The sequence below is a fragment of the Pagrus pagrus genome, assembly GCF_965226575.1.
Source record: "Pagrus pagrus genome assembly, chromosome: 1".
Lineage (NCBI taxonomy): Eukaryota > Metazoa > Chordata > Actinopteri > Spariformes > Sparidae > Pagrus > Pagrus pagrus.
Window position 1 is genome coordinate 21568911 of NC_140185.1, and position 20872 is coordinate 21589782.

The window sequence follows — 20872 nt, forward strand, 5'->3', positions numbered from 1 at the left end:
TGCTGTGCGAGAATATGGCAGCGATGGGTATGAGCAGTGTGTAATTATGTGGGTCTCGTGGTGTGTCTGTGGAATTCACAGTGGTGGTGCCTAATGATAATACTCATTCTGGACAGTTTTGCCAAAGGCCTCTATATATTACACAACCCTCCTTTCATGCTGAAAATACCCATACAGTACTTTTGTGCCACTCGTGCTGCTGTAAAAAGCAATGGCAGACTTTATTTCACACACGATAATGAGAAAAAAGGATGCTGAGCATCAGAGTATATATACATCCAACCCTCTGAAGCGTCTCAGGTGATAGCGACTGGGGGAGGAGCGGGTCTTGTCAGCGTCACATGGTTCTTATCAGGATGTACTCTGACACCGCTTTCATTTTTTTTGTGATGCTCACAGAGCCGTGAATAGTGGTGTGAGTGTGTCTTTGCTTAACACATCCACACATTTGCAGAGCTTATGTGTGCTTTCTTTGTTTGATAAGGTGGAGGGTTTTCTGTTTGTCACTATCACCAAATAGAAAAAAAAACAAAATCAGCCAACCAGCCAAGGCCGTTTGTTACCATCTCTAAATCTTTAAAAACTAGTTGTAAAATATATTTTCATCTTTCAAAAAAGGCTAAATAATTCCCTTCAACAGCAGGGCACTGTAGCCTTCCGCAAACATCACTCAAATAAGAGTAAGTAGTGAATTTGTGGGGGGCTACTTTCAGCTGCGGATGGATACACATTTTGTTGGTTATTGAATAATTACAGCTGCAGGATGGTGTATGTGGGATTGACTCAAAGTGCTCATATTTTATTGTAATGAAAGAATATGTCAGCCACGTGGCTAATTTTTGAGTTTTCTGGACAACAATGTTTATCAACAGCACGAAGGAAGAAGACATATCTGACTCTATACTTTAAAGTTGATTCCTCAGATGTATTCTGCCAGTCTTTTGTGCTCCTAGAGAATTTGCATCTAGTGCACGTGAGTTGTTTTGGTTTCAGAAAAAGAAATTAGAGAGCAGAATTTAGGAATCGAATGAGAAAGGAGAACTCTTGGTGGGAAATAAAGAGAAAGCGGCCAATGCAGAAAATAGGGAAAAGCAATTTAGGCCAGTTGTTGGTTGGAGGACAGCATAATGAAAAGTGATCATATTCAGCATGGAGAATGAGGCTGAGCAGCACCGTCAGAAATATGTGAGAGAATATGGAATTGGATATTAAATTTCTGGAACTGCTCCTTGAGTAATGCCTCTGGCTCCTCCACCATCAGATAGCACTTTTTAAACTGGATTTCTCTCACTCCCTCCAGGCCACGTCACCATCAGTCAGAGGATCTGTCTACCAACAGATTATCTGACTCTCATCTGCACACAGCCATGGACGCTTTCTGCCTCTATCCTGCAGCAGACAGCGGCCATGTGATATAACATTATGCTAGCTTGCCAGTTAGGAGCAGGGTTTTTCAATGTTGAAATGCAGAATTAGTGCCCCCTGTGGACTGGAGTCCAAGATTTCTATTTAGTTGTGATGCGACCTGTCAGCTCTGCTGGAAGTGTTTAATCAGTGTGTGGACATGCTGTCAATATGGAGCTTTTGTATACCTTTATACACCCCAGCTCATTAGGTAAACTAGTAAACTGTAGTTAATACAACAATCCTGAATAAAACCTACCTTCATGAAAGTTATAATGGTCAGTTTTTGTTGAGACTGTATCAGCGTATTCTTGACCTTGGAAACAGCAGTGGACCAAACTATCCCAACTCATTGTCCACTCACTTGTATTGCTCTGGAGCTTTCGACTGTATCACACGGTCCTCATCAAGGTATTGAGTTTGTCTTTTTTAACCGTAGTCGATCAAACTGTCCATGATTCTTAACAACTCTAGTGCTGTGTCTGAAATCCCTCCTCATTAACTACTCGACACTCTCTAGTGAGTAATATATTGAGATTGTAGAAACTAAGGAATCGCCGTCATTTTGCCTCATCACTGACAGATGTAATCTTGCATAACTGCATTTTATTGCATTCATAACAAGCCATACATGGCACTGTAAGACTGTAGCCTTGTCCACCAATCGGAGGATCGGTGGTTCGATCCCCAGCCCCTGCAGTCTACATATCAAAGTGTCCTTGGGCAAGATACTGAACCCCAAAATGCTCCCGGTATCTCTTCCATCAGACGAGGCGGCTGCTTGCATGTATGCATGTGATGTGGTCAAAGGCTCTAAAACAGGCATGCCAAAGGTGGGGCCACATAAGGCAAAAGTTTGTCCTGCCAGATGTAAAATAATGAAAAATTAACTTACGAAATGTATAATAATTTATGCTGTTTTACTTTTGTGTGATAAAAGTGCTCTTTAGTAATTTAGGGTCCTTAATTATTAATTGAGTTTCATAATCTGAGCTTGGCTGGCAGAGTGACACTGTGCGCAGAAAGTATCATTTTATAACTTAACAACACAATGCAATAGGTGCTTTCTTTCAGCCCGTGGCCCATCATTAAGTTTCAGTTTTGGCACCCCCGCTCTGGAACAAATTAGTAAGCTGATCTCGAGTTGTGATTATTTTTGCTGCAGCTTTCGGTGCTGTTGATTGTTCAGTCGTACTTGTTCAGGTGTTTTTACTGAGGTGTTATTAATGTTTTGTCCACCTCATTTAGATGTATCATAGAAAGTAGGCTAAATATTGGAAACCCCTCTTAGTATACTGACATCTCTTGTTTTGTCATCCTAAAGGAGCAAGACATTTCAATCAGAAGAAAAAAGATCTTCACTGACTGATTTTTTTAAATGCGTAAACAAACTAAATAAACAAACTCCCTTTGTTTTGATGACTGAATAAACTCAATAAACAAACTGACCTTAAAGGACAACACAATTTCATACTATTTTATTTTGTTTATATTTGGCGGACCCTGCCACCTTTCTAGCTTCAAACAGTGTTCTGTGGATCCTATTTTCCTCTGAGAACAGCTTGTGTATATAGTTATGGAAAAGACAAATATTTATGAGTTTGTGTTATAACCTCATTAATAATGTAAATATTAACATTCTGAGTGTGTATTTCTTCTCCAAAACTACATAGTGCCCCGTGTAAGAGTGCACTAAACTCAAGTGAAATGTGGTTTGCTCTTACCTTCTGTCGCTAAGTCATTGTAACAAGAACTCTTATTCTCCTTCAAGGTGCTCTTCAAAACCTGGTTTGCATATCACTTTGCTACATCACCCCCAGATTTATATCTTATCTTGTTTCAAAATGAGTAAACCCATAACAAATCAAAAATACAACAAAAAAATAAATAACATGTATCTCCTCTTCCTCCCGTATCTTTTAGTTGTCTCCAGGCTCGGAGGAAGACGATCATGAGGGTCCAGTGTGTGAGAAGCTGGGTCGTATTCAGTTCAGTGTCGGATACAGTTTTCAGGACTCCACCCTCACTGTCAAAATTCTCAAGGGCCAGGATTTGCCTGCTAAGGACTTTTCCGGCACCTCTGATCCGTTTGTCAAACTCTACCTGCTGCCAGACAAGAAGCACAAACTGGAGACCAAGGTCAAGAGGAAGAACCTGAACCCCCACTGGAATGAGACCTTCCTGTTTGAAGGTTCGACAGAGGGGCTGTTTCAAAACATGCAGGCACCACACCCTTACGTATTTTTATCACTGTGACTTATCACAGTTTTTTTTTGTCAATTTCTTCCATAGGCTTCCCCTACGAGAAGGTGGTCCAGAGGACTCTCTACCTGCAGGTTCTCGACTACGACCGCTTCAGCAGGAACGACCCCATAGGAGAGGTGTCCATCCCCCTCAACAAACTGGACCTGGCCAACATGCAGACTTTCTGGAAGGAGCTGAAACCATGCAGCGATGGCAGCGTGAGTAAGGCAGGGGGGCGGGGAAGGAAGGAAAGAAGATGAACAGGGAGGAGAGGGAGGAGGGGAAAGAGAAGATGGGACAGAATGTAATGGGTGATGTCATTCCTGGCTGCCTTGATGCTCCCGGGGGAGATGTGGCAGCGTGCTGGTGGGAGAAGAGATAGAAGGGAATATGGAGAGGCTGACAGGTAGACGGGGAGAACACAGGCAGCCAAAAACACACAGTAAGCAATAGAACAGAGAGAAATGTGAAAGAGGGGATAAAAAATAAATAAATTGTTGTTGTGTGTAATTTCTCTAGGGGAGTCGAGGGGATCTGCTGGTGTCTCTGTGCTACAACCCCACAGCCAACACCATCACTGTGAGCATCATCAAAGCCCGCAACCTCAAAGCCATGGACATCGGAGGCACTTCTGGTATAGATGCTCCTTCATCTTGCATGTCCTTTCATTGCTGCCCTTCTGCTTCGAAATGAAAATGAGAAAACAGTTTTTTTGTCCAACCGCTAGAAAATGAAATAAAATCCATGATAGCACACATGCATTGAGCAGGAATAAGATATTGCAAACAGCATGCAAACTGCCACATTTCCCTCTCCTCAGACCCCTATGTAAAAGTGTGGTTGATGCACAAGGACAAGCGTGTGGAGAAGAAGAAGACGGTGGTGATGAAGCGCTGCCTCAACCCCGTTTTCAACGAGTCCTTCCCCTTCGACGTGCCTGCCCACGTGCTGAGGGAGACCACCATAATTATCACCGTCATGGACAAGGACAGGCTCAGTCGCAATGATGTCATTGGAAAGGTATCCCCTTCCCTCTTCTTCTCTACTTCCTCCTCCTCCTTCTTCTTCTTCTTCTTCTGACCCTGTGACAGACCATCAGCAACTGATCACTGAGCCAGTCTCTACTGACCCCTGCTGGAACACACGGACCAATCTTCTGCATTGTCTATGAATAAATACAAATGAGGAGAATTGAAAACACTTAATTTTGAGATCAAACGAATTGAATTTCTTCAGACTACACCAATGACTAATTACAAAAGCAAATGCAGGTGCATGCTCTGATATATAGTGTACATTTTCTGTTTTTACTAAATGTAGCAAGTCCGGTCCAAACCCCCCCAACTGGAATATGCCTTTTGGATTTTGATTCTAGGCACGTTATAATTTTGTTTATTTGTTTACTGAACATTTCAGTGATGATTCAGCTGTTATTTACATGCTTGTCTCTAAGAAAAACACATCTATTGCCCCTTGGAGAAGATTGGCAAGTCCGAATGAACCAGGGCAAATTAACCTTAATATTTAACTTGCTGATCACCGTTAAACGTTTGCTAAGTAAATTTCTGCCATAATCACAGATGGAGTTGGTCCAACTTCCTGTGAAAAACATCCAGTTTTGTTGCCACAAAGAAGGCTGGTATGTCCATAGGTCTCCTTGAATATGAATGGTGGCTAATAAGCACATAATGTGAACGTGATATGCCACCTTTGGTACAACTGTCAACCTTGGACATATCTGTGGTTTACAAACATTAGACGCTAACATTATATCCTGCCAACTGGGCTGTGTGTTTTTGTATTGGTTAGTTAAAAGTCTGTTTTTTCATTTTCCTGAAGAGGAAGACTCATTTGGTTCTTATAATGGGGAACAGAGTCAAGTTCTGAGAGCTCATTAGAGTTTAGTTAGCTGCGGTCAGCTACTTGCTTGTCTGGAAGAGTTTCTCCATTTCATTCATTATTCTTTTATTAATAATGAATGTTATTAATTAATCATTCCAATATGTTCAGCTGTGTGGTTTCCTGTACACTGGCCCATTTTTGCATGTTCTGTTGACCTTCTGTGCACAGACTGGAAGAGTCGCGGCTAAGCTAGCTCAACAATTAATTAGAATTAATTTATTAGAAGTCTACCAACTCAACATGTCTCCGCTTCAGCTATTATTGTTGCCAAATTAATTTGTTCGTTTCGGGAAACTTCAGAGGAAATGATTAGGAACTTGCAGACCCGTAAAATAAAACATCACCTCAGTTTCTGCTATTTCATTATTTCATTCACATCAATTTTATCCCATTACTGGTTCATGTATCAGTACTCACCTCAACAATAACCACAGCTGACCCAATTCTTTGTGCATGATTTGTTTATTGCAAACCACGTCTCTATAAGCACAGATAAGGTACAATGGAGAACAGAACTCTAACAATTTATAATTTCATCATTTCTGTCCATTTTCCTTCAGACACTCTAAGAATAATCTGTGCGCTACATGGATGGGCTATTATGCTCCTTGTCATTCATTCACATCGAGAATAATTACAGGTGCTACTCTGAACCATAATATTATCTGCCTACACACAGCAGTAATAATATGTCGCCTATTATACCTCCATACAGAAATAACTTGAAGCTGGCCAGAGGACAGGGAAATCTTGTACAGTATTTCACGAGTTTCTCTCTACATGAGAATTACTTAAAGACTCAGTGCCTGATCTTCATTAGCGTCAGCATTAGCCTTTCTCAGAGTGAAATCTCCTCCTCTAAAGGCTCTTTTTCCGCTCTGGATTTCAGTTCAATTCCGATTAGAGTGGCAGGCTTAGTGTTGAAAGCAGGGCTAGCGTTAAGACTCACAGTCAGTTTTTTTTTCTTTACTTAATACCCCACTGTTTTTTGTTTTTTTGTAAATATAACATCAATCTCTGTGCGGCATTACATGTGTTACACTGACTCTCTCTCTCTCTCACACAGATTTATCTTTCATGGAAGAGTGGCCCTGCGGAAGTAAAACACTGGAAAGACATGATGGGTCGTCCCCGCACTGCCGTGTCCCAGTGGCATGCTCTCAAGGCCTGAGGAAGCCAGTGGCCCACCTGCCCACGGTGTTTTCTCTCCTCAGAATTCAGCATCAGCCTCTCACCCCCACATATCCCCTACCCGCTATAACCGGGGTCTCGGGCTGCAGATAATGTGTGTCATCTCTTTGTTCTCAGGCCTCTTTGATATCCTCTGCCCTCAGTCCTCGTGACACCATCCCTTAAATTTCACCCTTGTCAAGTTCTCATTCCCACATGACCCCCTCTCATCCCTTTTGTCTGAACTTAAAAATGTCTTTGATGTCTTTACCTACTTCCTTCTTGCGCCCTCCTTTTTTTTTTCCAAGATACCCCTCAGTCTTTCCTCCGCCTTGTCAAACATCCCTAGTGTTAAGCATCACAGCAGTTCCTCTTGCCACCCGTGAATACAAACTACCAACCAAAAATGGATCAAACTGATATTCCAACCATGCTCTGTGGTGGCAAGACGGGCCGTGTTCAAACATGCATGTGAGTGTGAACAGCACTGACCTGTGCGACCCATTTACTAGCCTACATCTGGTGTCGCAGTGAGGAATCTTTCACTCCACTCCTCGCGTCCATTTTCGTTACCGTCACTATTCCACATACCCTTAATATGCCTGAGAAATTCAGGAAAACCAACGCAGGCGATGGGAAAGTGATGGGCTGTATTTAAAATGGAATTAGACTGGAATTGGACTCTGTCACTCAACTCATGTTCGAACTTTTTTTCACTTTTCACTCTTTCTCTGGCACCACTGTAATAATTCTCCCTTGGCTGGAACCCTTCGTTGTCTGTGCGTGCTGTGGGTGATGTGCTGTAATCCCAAATGAAGTTCTCTAACAACTAAAAAAAAAAAAAGGATATGAACATGAACATTAAATGCTGGTCCAATATGGCGAGTGTAAAAAAAAAAGAAAAACGTTCTTATTTTCTTGGAAAAGAAATCCCGACGGACAGAAAAAAACGAGTAAAGTGATTAATGTTGTGTTTTATTTTTTGGTTTTCAAAAGAACTTAGAGAATCAACTTGTTCTTCCAGACACAGAAAATAAGCAAAAAGCCAGCTTTCATAAGCGTGGAGGTGTGGGTTAATGGATATGTGTGTGCGTGTGCGTGCGTGTGTGTGTGTTTGTGTGTGTGAAAGCGGGAGTACTTTGGACTTGTAGAGGCTAAATTAAAGATATTGTTGAAAACATCATTGCCCTTCATAATAATGACGGTATTGTTGGGATTTGTGGTATTGAAGTTAGCTGAAGACGCAGGGGAGGTCACAGAGGTTGTTAAAGGGTCAGTCCACTCAAATCCCAGACACGGATACACCACATTAGCATGTATAGGTGTTTTTTTAAAACATGGGTAAACATGCTAAAAATAAGCATTTGTCTTTTTCACATTGCCTAGTTACTAGCCTAGAGACTAGTTTGCCTGTCAGTTTTTTTTTCCCTTGTGTACCACGTTCGTCATCACAAATGCACCAGGAAAGCAGGGAACAGTAGAAAGCAGCAGAGCAGACTACATCCAGAAGATGTTAAAACGTCTGAAAAAAGTCTTAATCAATAAACCACTAAATTAGATACATCGATGTTTTTACAGAGGTGATAATGGAAGTTGCTAAGGAGTGAGACATCTCGCTTTTTTCTCATCTGTGTTGAGTTATACATGCACAGTACCGACCAGGCAGCTGACAGTCACAGAAGCTGCTAACAACAGTTGCTTTTTAAATATCTTTCTCTTCAGTCTCTCTTTCAAACTGACCGCCAACTGAACGATGTTCAACACGTCATATCATCAAGTCTGACAAGGGCCAAACATTAAGGTGGCCAGGCAGATCGTTTCAGATGTCGTGGGTTCGATCCCTTTGGATCACTGCTGCCGCCCCAAATACAAAAGAGATCAATAGGATTTCATTGTGGTGTGGCAATTTCTGAAAAAATTCAGCTGCAGCTTTTCTTTCCAGAAAAAAAGGTTTCAATTAATCAGATGATCCACAAACCCCTTAGTGAATGTTTTTTCATTAAGGACTACAAGAAACTGGTGAAAACATCCGACAACAACATCTGTCCTGAGCAACATCAATTACTCAGGCACCACAAACAAACCTCCATTTGCCTCCATCATGGCGATGTCTCAGTGGCACCGCGGAAATTAAACAGAAATGTTCTGCATTTTTTGTCTTCATGACAAAAAAAGCTTAACCCACTTTCCCCTTACTAGCTTTTCACTGGTATGTCTTTTCAATCACGTCTCACAGTTTGCTCTGTTGAATCCATGGTCACATGGTAAACTTGCACACATGCAGTGGCATTGCACCAGTGACACCCTGAAGGAAGACCACATGAAAGTTATTGGATGCAAAGACCGCACAGATCCACCTCACATCCCTGTGGTTTTTCTACTGTGAGATCTTTGATTCAACTGAGCTAACTCTCATTGACGAGGCCTCCTCTGAGATGCAGTCAAAAGGATAATGAGGGAAAATGGACCTTGAGTTGTATTTTTCTTGAAATTACAATTAATATTTGGTGATTTTGGGTGAACTGACAATTTATAAATGTGAGCAGTAAATGACTTTGTAAGGGTTACAGATAGTATTATGTCTGGAAATCAGATGTAGGTGAAAAAAGTCAAAACAAAACACACCCGTTGAATATTTAACCTGGAATAGGCTTTGCAGAACACTAGAAACATTTTCTTTGTCATTTTTTTCAGAGTCCAAAGGTGGTATTAGACCTTTTTGTGTGCTTTTTCACCAGATGCAAGTCAGAGTTACAGCTTTTAGCTTCACAGCCTGAATGTGACCTCCCCCAAGTCCCATACAGACGTGTGCTGATTGGATGAATGGAAACAAATGAGAATAATAATACCTGTAGGGGAGGTGGGGGGCGGGGGGGTCTTTTTACATTCCACTGTTCGTTTTTGTCTACTGGATGTGTGTATGTGTGTGTGTGTTTGCACTGTGGGTGAGTGTCATCGCAGTTTAGGTTGTGTGATTGTACTTGCTGTGAGTCCCTCTGTGTGTGTATATATCTGCACTAAGTTCTATTTTGCCAGTTTAATACAGAACAACATTGTTTACCGTTTTTATTCTGTATGAAACGATCCAGATGTACAAAGAGGTATGTTTTTTTAACAGTTGTCACTTCTTTAAGAATCACTGCACTCGTTGACGACGATGCTGGAACAAACCTCTCTTCATAGCAGGGTTATTTTCCTCATGTGTGGTTTAAACGGACGTATGGTTTGGGAGGAGGAGGCGGATCTGTTGTACATGAGCTAAGAGTGAAGGTCAAAGGGAAAATGTCACAAACAAGCTTTACAAGATAAAAACCTATTTTCTTTGACCATCATATACCAGATTTTTAGTTCAGACAGAAGCAGCTACCGACATTTCGTCCTCTCTGTCCTTCTTATCCGATCTGATTCACCATGACCAAAAAAAATGAAGGGTGGCACCTGAACATCACAGCTCCCGCAAAACACCCCTGTCGTGCACACATGCTTTCTGGCACAAAGTGTTCTGTGTGTGCCTTATAAACCCTGCCACGCCTTGCTCTTCCACCATATGTGCTCCCTCTCCAAGTGTCAGGGAGGGGACGGGAGGGAAAAAAAAAAAAGGTGAGACAGGAGATAATCATCACCTCTTTGCATCACTGTTAGCTACGTCTCAGGTCAGAGCAGAGCATCGGAGCATCCCAAAATAACCAGGGACACAGTCATCCGTGTGTCCTGCTGGCCCGGTGTGTTTAAACAAGGCATTATTTTGAGTGTTGCTGACAAAGCATTACATTCCAAAGGCTTAGTGAAAGTCACATAAATCGATGCAAGTTAAATAACAGTCAGGGTTTGGTACGTTTTAGTTGTAAGAAATCGAGCTAGATTTGTCTGTCTACACTCTGCACTGGCCAAATTTTACCGGACGAGCTCGCATTTCTGATTTAGGGCATTCTCTTGGGGGACTGCTTGAGGCAAAGAGAGGTTAACCAGCAACATTTTAATTTATATACTGTACAAATGATTGTGTGAAGTGTCCTGTATGAAAAAAAATGAAAAAAAATCATCAGTATTTACTGGGGTTGTTGATATCTGTCTGTCCTTGGTATCACTCAGCCCCCCTCTTTCACTCCCTTTTTCTCTTTGTAGTTAAACATCTGTGGGGTGCACAATGTTAAATATCAACCATTTATTTTTTTGAAATCTGTACAGTGTATATAAAAAAATATAAATGTGTATATAAAACAAAGATACTTCTGGTGTTGTTATGATTTTTTCAGAAGTCATGAATGAGAAACACTTTATAATAAACATCATTTATAAGTGGTAAGTTTATAGTAGTTAATAGTTATTTAACTGTTAACAAACAATGAAATGCTTTATAAACCATTTATTAAGCAATTATTTGTTGTAAAGTTGCAACTGATGTCTGTAATACTTTGTAAATGGTAAATAAATACTGTTTAGTTCATCTATAACGTTATTTAAAAGTTGTAACTGATGTTTATAAAGCTTAACAATTTCTTAATAAACAGCTTATAAAGCATGTCTTTTTTCTCGCAGTTAAATAACTATTAACTAAAGTTTATTTAAAATAAATTTGCCATTAATTAATGATCGTTATTATAAAGTGTCACCCATGATTGTATGACGACAAGTAAAGGAGTTTTCCAGTGCAGATGCTTTACACGAAGGCGTAGGCAGAAGAAGTACTCAGATCCATGAAAGTACTTTTATCTAAAAATACTCCATTACAGGTAATTAAGTACAAAAGAAAATTGAGGTAGAAAGTTATAAAATGGCCCTGGGTGTGTTTTCTCCATACTTTATTATTCATATAGTTTTAACAACTTTATACAGTAAGGTCTTTAAGTTCAATGGTTGACAACGTAGCAGTCAGGCCTCCTCCGACAGGACACGAAGACAAAACACATTTCTGCTACAATTTTTATCCTTTTCTTTTTTTGGGACTTTTCTCTCAGCTTTTGTGTGAAAAAATAATTCCCCTTCTTTAATTGAATGATTATTTAATGCAAACGCTAGATAATTATAGAGGTCAACTAGCAACTAATACACCATAAGGTATTTTAGTAACTCCACCAAGAGGTCTCAACTACATACTGCTCTTTTTGTAACATCTTATAAGCTTATAATTGTGTTTTTGCCATGTAAAATCCCAACATAAGGGTAGCTAGTTACTACAGCTGTCAAATAAATGAAGTAAAAAGTAGAAGAGTATGAAGTGGCATAAAATGGTCATACTCAAGTGAAGAAAACTTACACTTCAGCAAGTGTACTTAGTTACCGGAAAGCTTGATATGGCTCAACCTACAACCCAAGAATGTAAAGAGACTGTAAACTGTCAGACTTACATGCAGTTTTCATCTAAGAAACAAATTTCACAGAGACTTGCTACTAACTCTGCCGATCCCAGTTCAGTCTGATTTTGGGTGCTGATAGCATCAACTTCTTTTGTCGAACTTTAATTGCGAATACTTGGACCAACTGATAAAGCCACAATTATTACAGCCACTGCAGGAAATACATGTAATTTAGATGATTTTCTCTCTTCCAGCTCGTGCAGAAACAGGGCCAAGATTTTAAGGGTAATTAACATGGATCTTTAGAATTGGTGCTGATCTCTAGAATTAAGTAAATTGGCTGCTCTGCCTCCTACGCCCTACGTGTCACTGCATCTACGTCACAAGATAACATCTGAGAGCAAAAATGTGCGTGTGTTGAGAGAGCGTGTTTAATTTACCTACTTCCAACATCCTCAAAGTTAAAGCTGGCAGGAGCATCTCTTTCAGTGAGAGCTGATTCCCTTTGCGCTCCTCTGCTCACGACTCTCCAGCAGACATGGGAAGACAAGATGAAGGCTGGGGAAGCTGGTGATGGTGGTGGGAAGAGGAAACAAGAGAACATGAGATTGAAATTCCAGGGGAGCAGAGGGTGACGGCAGGGCTGAGGATAAAACAGAGAGCTGTCACGACACAGGAAGCAGCGGTGGAGGATGACAGGAGCGCTGGGCTACAGATAGGCACAGTGGGTGTGCGTGGGCAACTGATGAATACATACTCTAAACAAGCCTCACAGCAATGAAGATGTGAGTTTTGCTCCACGTGGGATCTACAGGTGGTGTCTTTTTTTTCTTCAAGGCGGGAAATTGTGACAGCCAGGAAGGATCACATCCAACTACTGTCAAATAAATGATCATGTGTAGTGCAGAGCATTTACACAGGCACAATTATGTGACTATTGATTCAAACTTTTTAAATTCCTGCTTTATTTATGGCATTCAGTTCAGAGTCTGAAGAAATATTCAAATCCTTGAGTTACTAGTAAAAGTAACAATGCAACAAAGTATTAGCAGTCACATGTATTTACAGGTACAGCAATAACGTTTGTGGGTCAATTTGACCTGGTGCAAAAATAATAATAATAAAAAAAAAACATTACTCATTACTAAATATTGAACCAATATTTAGTACAATGGTGTTACTCACCTCACACAGATCCTGGTTCCATGAGGATAATTCACTAGTTTTAATAAAAAATACATGTCCAACTATTTATTTAATGTACATTGGAAAACATAGATATAAATACAGTTTTAGATTAAATTCATATCTTTTAAATTTGAAAGTTTATAATAAGACTATAAGAAATTTTAAAGGTGCAATAGATAAGAATTGGCCACCTGTTGAATTCATACTCCCAACAAATAGATGGCAGCATATCACCAGAGTGACTGCTAACTGCTGCTAACTGATTTCTGTTTACACATCCATGACTGTAGCTACTGTTAGCTTGTTAGCTCAGTTAGCCGTGCAGCTAACCAGACTACTGAGGGAGTGTTGATGTTTACACTGCTAGCAAAGGAGTTTTGGAGTGCTGGGAGAAATAGGTTTCACTGGTTAGTGAATGTTATAAACTAAAATTCTTACATATTGCACCTGTAATCTAAATGACTCAAAGGATTTGTATTGAAAGTAAACTTTAATGATGCAATGTTTTCAGAAAGAATGGTTAGAATGAATCAGAAATTTGCAGAAAGTCTTTCTAGACATATGGATGACGAAGAGCGCTGCGTTTTACCATTTGTTACCATGAATGTCTTGGTTGGAGGAACAGGAACAGCTGTTTCCTCATCTCATAATTAGAATTGACATCAGGATAATTTTCATCTTCAGACACATCCTCTTTTATTTCACTGTCGAGATCAACAATGTGTTGCTCCCAACGTTTAGCTTCCGTTGCTCATTTTGTCAGGCCCTGACAGTGAGTATACTGTATGTAGCTGCAGAGAGTAATGTTGCAGAGACCCTTTTGTCTATCTCGCCCCTCTGCCGCTCCGTGTGGGCAGTTTTCCCATGAGAAGATAAAAGGTTCCCATCAAAGTCATTATAACATCTGCACTTTCTCACACTTAACAGGTGAGGTAGGGAGAATAGGGAGAAAGAGGAGATGGGATAATTTGGGTTCCATGTCAAATTGACCCGAACAGCAAATATATGAGATGTGCCATTACCATCATTTTCACACCAATTAAGGCTAGCAGAAGACGTGTCAAACTGCTAAAATACTTGAACATTTTTCCTAGATTGTCAAACTTTAAAAAGGGTCAGTTTGACCGGCAACATAACAGGGGAAACGGGGTGAAATAATCAAATGTGCTTTTGCACGATAATGGAATCTGTGACTGATATGTGTTAAAATGGAGTTGCTTTAAGATAATTAAAATAGGGGCATTAATGTGTAAGCAGCGCTTTACTGCAGCCATTGAAGTGGAACTATAAACCACATTATGATAGGTATTCTAGTCTATGGTTCCCAGCCAAGAAGTCACAAGAGGAGAGACAATGTTCTGCTACATGTTTATATTCATCTTTTCAACTCTTTTTTGTGAAATACTAGATCATTTTCCTCTTCGGGACTTACTTAATCTCCCTTTGGTTAACTACCCACAACTAATAGACATCTGAACTGCATGAAAGAGCACCAATCATACACTGCTTTTTTGTAAAGGGGTCGTGAGACTAAAATGTTCGGAACCGCTAGTGTAATTGTATTTTATAAGCATATCAAGTATTCTTTAATGTAAATCTTGATATTAAAAGTAACTGGTAACGAAAATATGTGTGTATGTGTAAAAACATAAGGAGAGTGAAAAAGATATTTCCCTCTCAAATGTAATGCAGCAGAACTAGAGCACTGCATTGTTAAATTGTTCAAGGTAAACAATTGAGTAAATTTACTGAGTTACTTCCTACCACTGATTAAGATATATGGCGAGACAGATGGCAGAGCAGCAAAGAACACAGAGGGGAACCCTTCTGACATCACCTCGGTCTATTTTAGGACAGAAAAATCGAAGGCTGGGATTCTTACTCGACATATTTACCCTTTAAAGCAATGAGAAACAAACGACACATCAACATTCGTCTCCCATCTGTGGGATTGCCTTGTTTGTGTAACACCTAGCCGGTGGATCATGTGTACATTACGATTCTATGGGCGTACGCAAGCAGGCTTGTCATCTGTTTTGAGATTCTGTGCACATCTCCTGGCCAGAGGGCATTTCCCTCCTGCTCTCAGTACAAGGTTCCACTGAACCGACATGACACATAGCCAGGCAAGATATTTTCCCCACAGTCAACACACACTGATCTGCTGGTGGAGGAGAGTATTATGACCTTGTTGGCATGGCTTTAAGCAAAAACATGCATGTGGTTTAATTGGAAAGTCGGTTTGAGAGAACATTTCACTGATGCTTTCTTTCATAAAAGTTGTTAAAAAACGCACTTCTTATCTCATGGCTTAGATCCCTTTCATCTTGAATACAATAATGAACCAACACTTAGAGGATCTTTGTTTTATAAGGAAGCTGCACCTCCGTTTTAAAGTTTCACAGCAGATGATCATTTGAGTAAATACACCAGCTGTAGGCTGATATTTTCACATTGTATCCTGCTTGACATATGAGGAATGTGAGATGTATGTGGTTTACAGGTGATCAGCCGTTGCTTGAATTTGAGTCACTGAAAATAAGGTCATCTGCTTCCATCTGGTGTCAATGAGCTGATACTGCAGGCAATGCAATCTTCATCATGTCACAAATGAAGTTCATAGTCAGTCATAGCCACCTCCAGTGTGTTTTATTACCCTTTGTTATATGTGAATATATTAATGAAAGAATTGTCCCAAGCATCAACATTTATTAAATAACCCACAATGTCTGTAATAGGCACGCGAACATTATTGAAAAGAGCCAAACCGTGACAGTTCAACATGCTACGCTAATGAGTGACTCAATGCATTTCTACTCAACTGTGTAGTTTAGAAACAGAGAATCACTTTTGATCTATTTATCAAAGTTTGTCTTGTTCAGTATGCATCTCACAATTTACATTTACATTCTTGAATCACAAATTTACAATACAATTAATGTAACATATTCAGAAAACCTTCCAAATATTGTCTTGCATTCTACTTTTCCCGATCTGCAAACGTCGCTCAGCTTCCACAAATCTATAATAACAGAGGAAGCAACGCACAGAGGCTTTCATGGTGAGAATAGAGAGATGTACTGCAGTCATGGATGGTTAATATTTCCTCCGCTCTGCTGTGTATTACTGGAGAGACACAGCTGACTTCTGAAGGATGTTTCAGGTGGGTTATGACACTGATATTTCCCCCAGCGCTTCACCAAAAATGAGTCTCTGAGAAGGTTGACAGGGCCATGGACCTCATTGACTTTCCTTTTCCAGGTACTCTAAGCTGGGCGCATCTAACCTCTGTTCATGGTCTCGATTCTTTGTGAACTCCTGCAGCATGTCCATGACCTCTCCCTTATAAACATCAGGGGTAGGCTGAGCTTCTGTAAGCAGAAAGACAACAGAATTAATTTTCTGATTCCAACCTATGACCATTAAAGCTTAAATAATGAGGCCTCTACCCACCTTTTCAGAAATCTGAACATTGTTTCAGGATATATGACAACTATTCAAATGAGATGTGTGTTCATATACAAATGTTTGTTCTTGCCTTTTTCTCTACCACCATCTGTTAGAAACTTTTAATATTATAATTATAAAATTATGTTATATTGATTTTTATTGTTTTTATTTCTCTGTAAGGGAGGGGAGGTCCCATGTACAAGCCTGATGGCTTTTCTGACCTCTTCTCACACATCTCTTATCTTTTGATTATCTAATTTTATCAAATGTTATGCATGTAAATAAATAAAAATAATTAAAGTGAGATTTCAGATTCTTTATTTTAAGCGAGAGGATTAATGATGAGGCAGATGGCTGGAGAGCAATGAGCACACAGAGGGGAGCCCTTCTGACATCACAGTGGTCTATTTTAGGACAAGCTGACAATGTAAAACTGAAAGGCTGACGTAGGCGGATTCAACATGATATTTCCCTCCTGATGATAATAAAAAAAGAAAATGCACAACATTTATATTTGTTTCATTTCTGGAAATTGGATAAGGCAACTGTGATCAAGAGTAAGAAAACCTTAATTTTAATGCTTCCCTCATCTTAAACAATAAGGGCTCATTTATTAATTTTAAAATGGAAACCACATCAATTAATAACTAACTAAAACTTCAGATTGCCTGCAAATGCTTTTTGTTTGGTTTTCAAGAGTGTTGCTGCCAACTGGATGTGTTGATCTGTGCCGTTCTCACTCTGATTCTGTTATGCACAACAAAACAGACACGTAATTGAATCAAATTAAGAGGAAATCAGAAGACTAAAATAGTAGGTCAAACTGGGACAGTGAATTAGAACCCAGGGTGAAGTCTGAGCCAAAAGGAAAGGTATAAAAAAACAAAACAAAACAGCATCAGCAATGAAGTTAATTTATAAGCGCAGCTGGGATTTCATTATTTCAGCATCAGCAGCCACGAATGATTGCCAGTTTTAAAAAAAAATGTTTTTATTATTATTATACCCACTGGAGTGTTCCATATTTTGTTACAGGCTGAATATAAAATTAGAATACTTGATTTCTTAGTTGCTTTTAACACAAAACAACAAGTCAAACCAAATATTTGTTATTTGTAATTTGTACAAATATAAACCATTAAAGTATATCCAAATTCCCTTTGGTGTCTGAAATGTCTATTGACTGGTTGCCAGCTCACTAACTTCTGATTTGCTTTAACGTATTACATCTACTGTACTGGATGAGATTTTTACAGGCAATTTCACATGTCTGAGGGGAAACTCGTCAAAAAGAAAAAAGAACTATTCTCTCACCTGTTGCCCAGTAGTAGATGTCCCAGTCATTGCTTGGTTCATTAATCAGTCTGTCGTACTGCAGCAGTTGGTTCTCACTCATTGTGTTCAGATATCGCTTTGCAAAAAGGCTGCAAGAGAAACAGGGAACTCATTTGAGTCTTTACTTTAAATAGAAAGTTGTAGTTGTAGTGTTAATTATCTGAGCAGCTGGTGAATGGGCTGCATGCTAGGAGCTTCTTCTTTTTTGGGCTCCTTCACATCGCGTCAATGCCTCCTCCTGGTTTTAATCTCTTGTCAGTGTCCCGTTATTCTATATTTGTATAATCCATCTGGTGGCGCTCAAAGAACCACAACCTTCATATCCTAAAAGACTTTTTACACAGATCTCTAATCATCCTAATCTGTTTGGTTTTTTTTTTGGACAGAAAAGCATTGGCTGTGTTATTTAGCTCACTGTTGCCTGCTCTTTCCAATTTTTCAACCCACTTCCTCCCTCAACCCCAGCCTATTCAACACTGTGTACTTAAACTAGAAAGTTGTACAAAAGAAACCTGAAGAGTTTGTCACGAAAACTGATCACACACCTGTACTGTACCACTGCTCAAAAGTGTGTACATGAGATGAAAGAAAAAAATGTCACCAACACAGTTAGATCAGACAAACACAGCGCAGTTTAACAACCTGAGCAGAATGCAGTTCTCCAACATCCCCCTCTTGCGGCTCTCATACAGCAGGCGGCGCCTCTTGATGTCAATGGGCTCGCTGAGCTTCTCCTCCCAAGGGGGCAGAGGGATCTCAATCAGGTCACCTCTGGTGTCATCTGGTGCATCTCCACGGTAACCACGAGATGATACCAGCCCTGTGACCGCTGGTCTCCATGCTGCCTGGCACAACCCTGTTACAAGCTGACACGCAACAAACATACATGTTAGAACAAATACTGAGTAGTCTTTTTTTTCAACTGTATCATCGTATAAATGTGATAAGTTAAACTAATAACTGAGTAATCTGTTTAAAGTCAGTTCAAAAAGGCAGTGCTGTTGTTGAACTGATATATCCCCGTTTCACGACATCTGATTGTCCCAGTTACCTTCTAAAACACTGCCCTTATTTTGTATTACCATTTGGACTTTTACCTTAAAGCATCTATCCTTATTCAAACATTAGGTCAATATGTTTATCTGTCCTCAAATTTATGTAACAAGGTGCATGTCTGAATGTTGCTTTATGTAGACTCAATGAAGGTGACTTTTGAGTCTTGAATGTTCTAATTTTATAAAGCTAATGGTTTATAATGAGTATAATTTAAAGGTTTTAAGGATTGTATTTTTATTTTCATCAAGTGTTTAATAAGCACCTTTGAGGGATCATTGCAAAGTTGTGTTTACATGTTTTATGTATATTAGGGATTGGCCGATTTGCCTTTTTCAGGGTCGTAGAAATCAAGGAGATTGAAAACCAATGTTTGGGACAGATATTCATTTGCAGTAAAATGAAACTCTATGTTTCAAAATTTCAAACAACCAGAGATGGAATGAACCTAAATACAATTTACTCAAGACCAATTTTGAAGTGCTTTACCTGAGTGTTTCCCTTTTCTGCTACTTTATATCTACCCCTACTTTATCCTCTCCACTACATCCATCTATTTGATACATTTAGTTACTGGTTACTTTGCAGATTCAAATTGTTCAGTGTTTACAGGCTATTCATTGCGATGTGTTACCAATCAGATAGTGTTGTGGGTGGTACACTGAATGAAAAGATCCTGCATCAGAGCCAAAGTAGCACATTTTAAATGAAGTTTATTTTATCTGCAATCTAATGGAAAAATCACAGATACGGATAATATGAAAATGCTGAATATCGGCCCCGATAATCGGCCAAGGCCAATAACTGGTCTAGCCCTATTGTATATATAGAATAATATCGGCCAGTAAATTGATATTGGAATTTTTAACCCACTAATATTGATATCATATAAATCCAGTTATCGGTCAGGCTCTACTATTCTTTATATTGCTCAATCCATTGATTCCTTAAGATACTTAGGATAAGGCAGATACAGTACATTTGATATATCCTATCTTATGTTGAAGAAGACATTGTTTTTGGCTTGGATTTAGACAATGGCTGAAAAAATATTGAGAAAGAAGCTCAGTTACATTAATAATGTATCCTAACACCACGCCTCTTCTTTAAATCGTTACCTCTTCGTTTTATTAATAGAGCTCACAGTCTCTTCCATCAAATATATAACCTGAAGTTCACTAAGTTTAGATTTAAAATCAATTTATCGATACAGACAAAAACAGGGCTCGAAACAGAGGAGAGTTATGTAATAATATCACACGCTGCCCTGTCGTACACCTGTTTAGCTACTCCTGCTTTGTAAAACTGTTCCAGAAAACACTACAACACCAAAAGACTGAGCTGCTTTCACGAGTAGTTATGTACAATATTAATAGGCTGTTACGTCGTATTATTAAACCAAATAAATTAAATTAAGGCAGAGCTTTCGAAAGTCCTCGGAGAGCTCTAACATTCAGACGGCGTAGCGTTCAAACTTGAACCAAGAAATGTAGAAATAAAAGCAACGTTTGCTACATTACTCACTCTTTTTGCAACAATGGACGACAGCATTTTAACCCTCTTTCTTGGGACGTTTGGGAGTTGAGCTAAGAGCTGCTTCTTCGCCGTGGAAAGAAATGTTAGTGGTGTCTGAATGTCAAACACATAACAGTGAGCTTACACAAGCAGTTCACGTCACACAGGAGCACACGGGACACTAACGAGGTGGGACCGGATACACAACAGCGCGCACGTGACGCTAAGGTATTGTTGAGATACAAGAAAACATCATTTGTGTTATTATTTAATTTAATTGAGTATTTTCAGATAATTTATATAATCAGTGCGTT

At 39.5% G+C, this 20872-nt stretch overlaps 2 protein-coding genes across 4 annotated transcripts in view; one reads left to right on the plus strand and one right to left on the minus strand.

Annotated features, from left to right (window-relative positions):
- The window catches only part of syt7b (synaptotagmin VIIb), a 111264-nt gene extending 100315 nt beyond the window's left edge, over positions 1 to 10949 (plus strand). For all 3 annotated transcript variants that reach the window (XM_084362278.1, XM_084362276.1, XM_084362277.1), the window contains 5 exons: positions 3328 to 3595; positions 3697 to 3866; positions 4168 to 4282; positions 4469 to 4668; positions 6617 to 10949. In XM_084362278.1, coding sequence (XP_084218404.1) covers positions 3328 to 3595; positions 3697 to 3866; positions 4168 to 4282; positions 4469 to 4668; positions 6617 to 6721 — 858 coding nt within the window. In that variant the 3' untranslated portion in view covers positions 6722 to 10949. The remainder of the gene's footprint in view (positions 1 to 3327; positions 3596 to 3696; positions 3867 to 4167; positions 4283 to 4468; positions 4669 to 6616) is intronic.
- Positions 10950 to 15835: 4886 nt separating this feature from the next.
- On the minus strand, positions 15836 to 20738 carry sdhaf2 (succinate dehydrogenase complex assembly factor 2). Its single transcript, XM_084363362.1, has 4 exons — positions 20568 to 20738; positions 18633 to 18856; positions 17970 to 18079; positions 15836 to 16576 (listed from the first exon to the last, which is right to left on the minus strand). The coding sequence occupies exons 1-4, from the start codon at positions 20592 to 20594 to the stop codon at positions 16446 to 16448; spliced, it is 492 nt and encodes a 163-aa protein (XP_084219488.1). The 5' UTR covers positions 20595 to 20738; the 3' UTR covers positions 15836 to 16445.
- Positions 20739 to 20872: the final 134 nt, after the last annotated feature.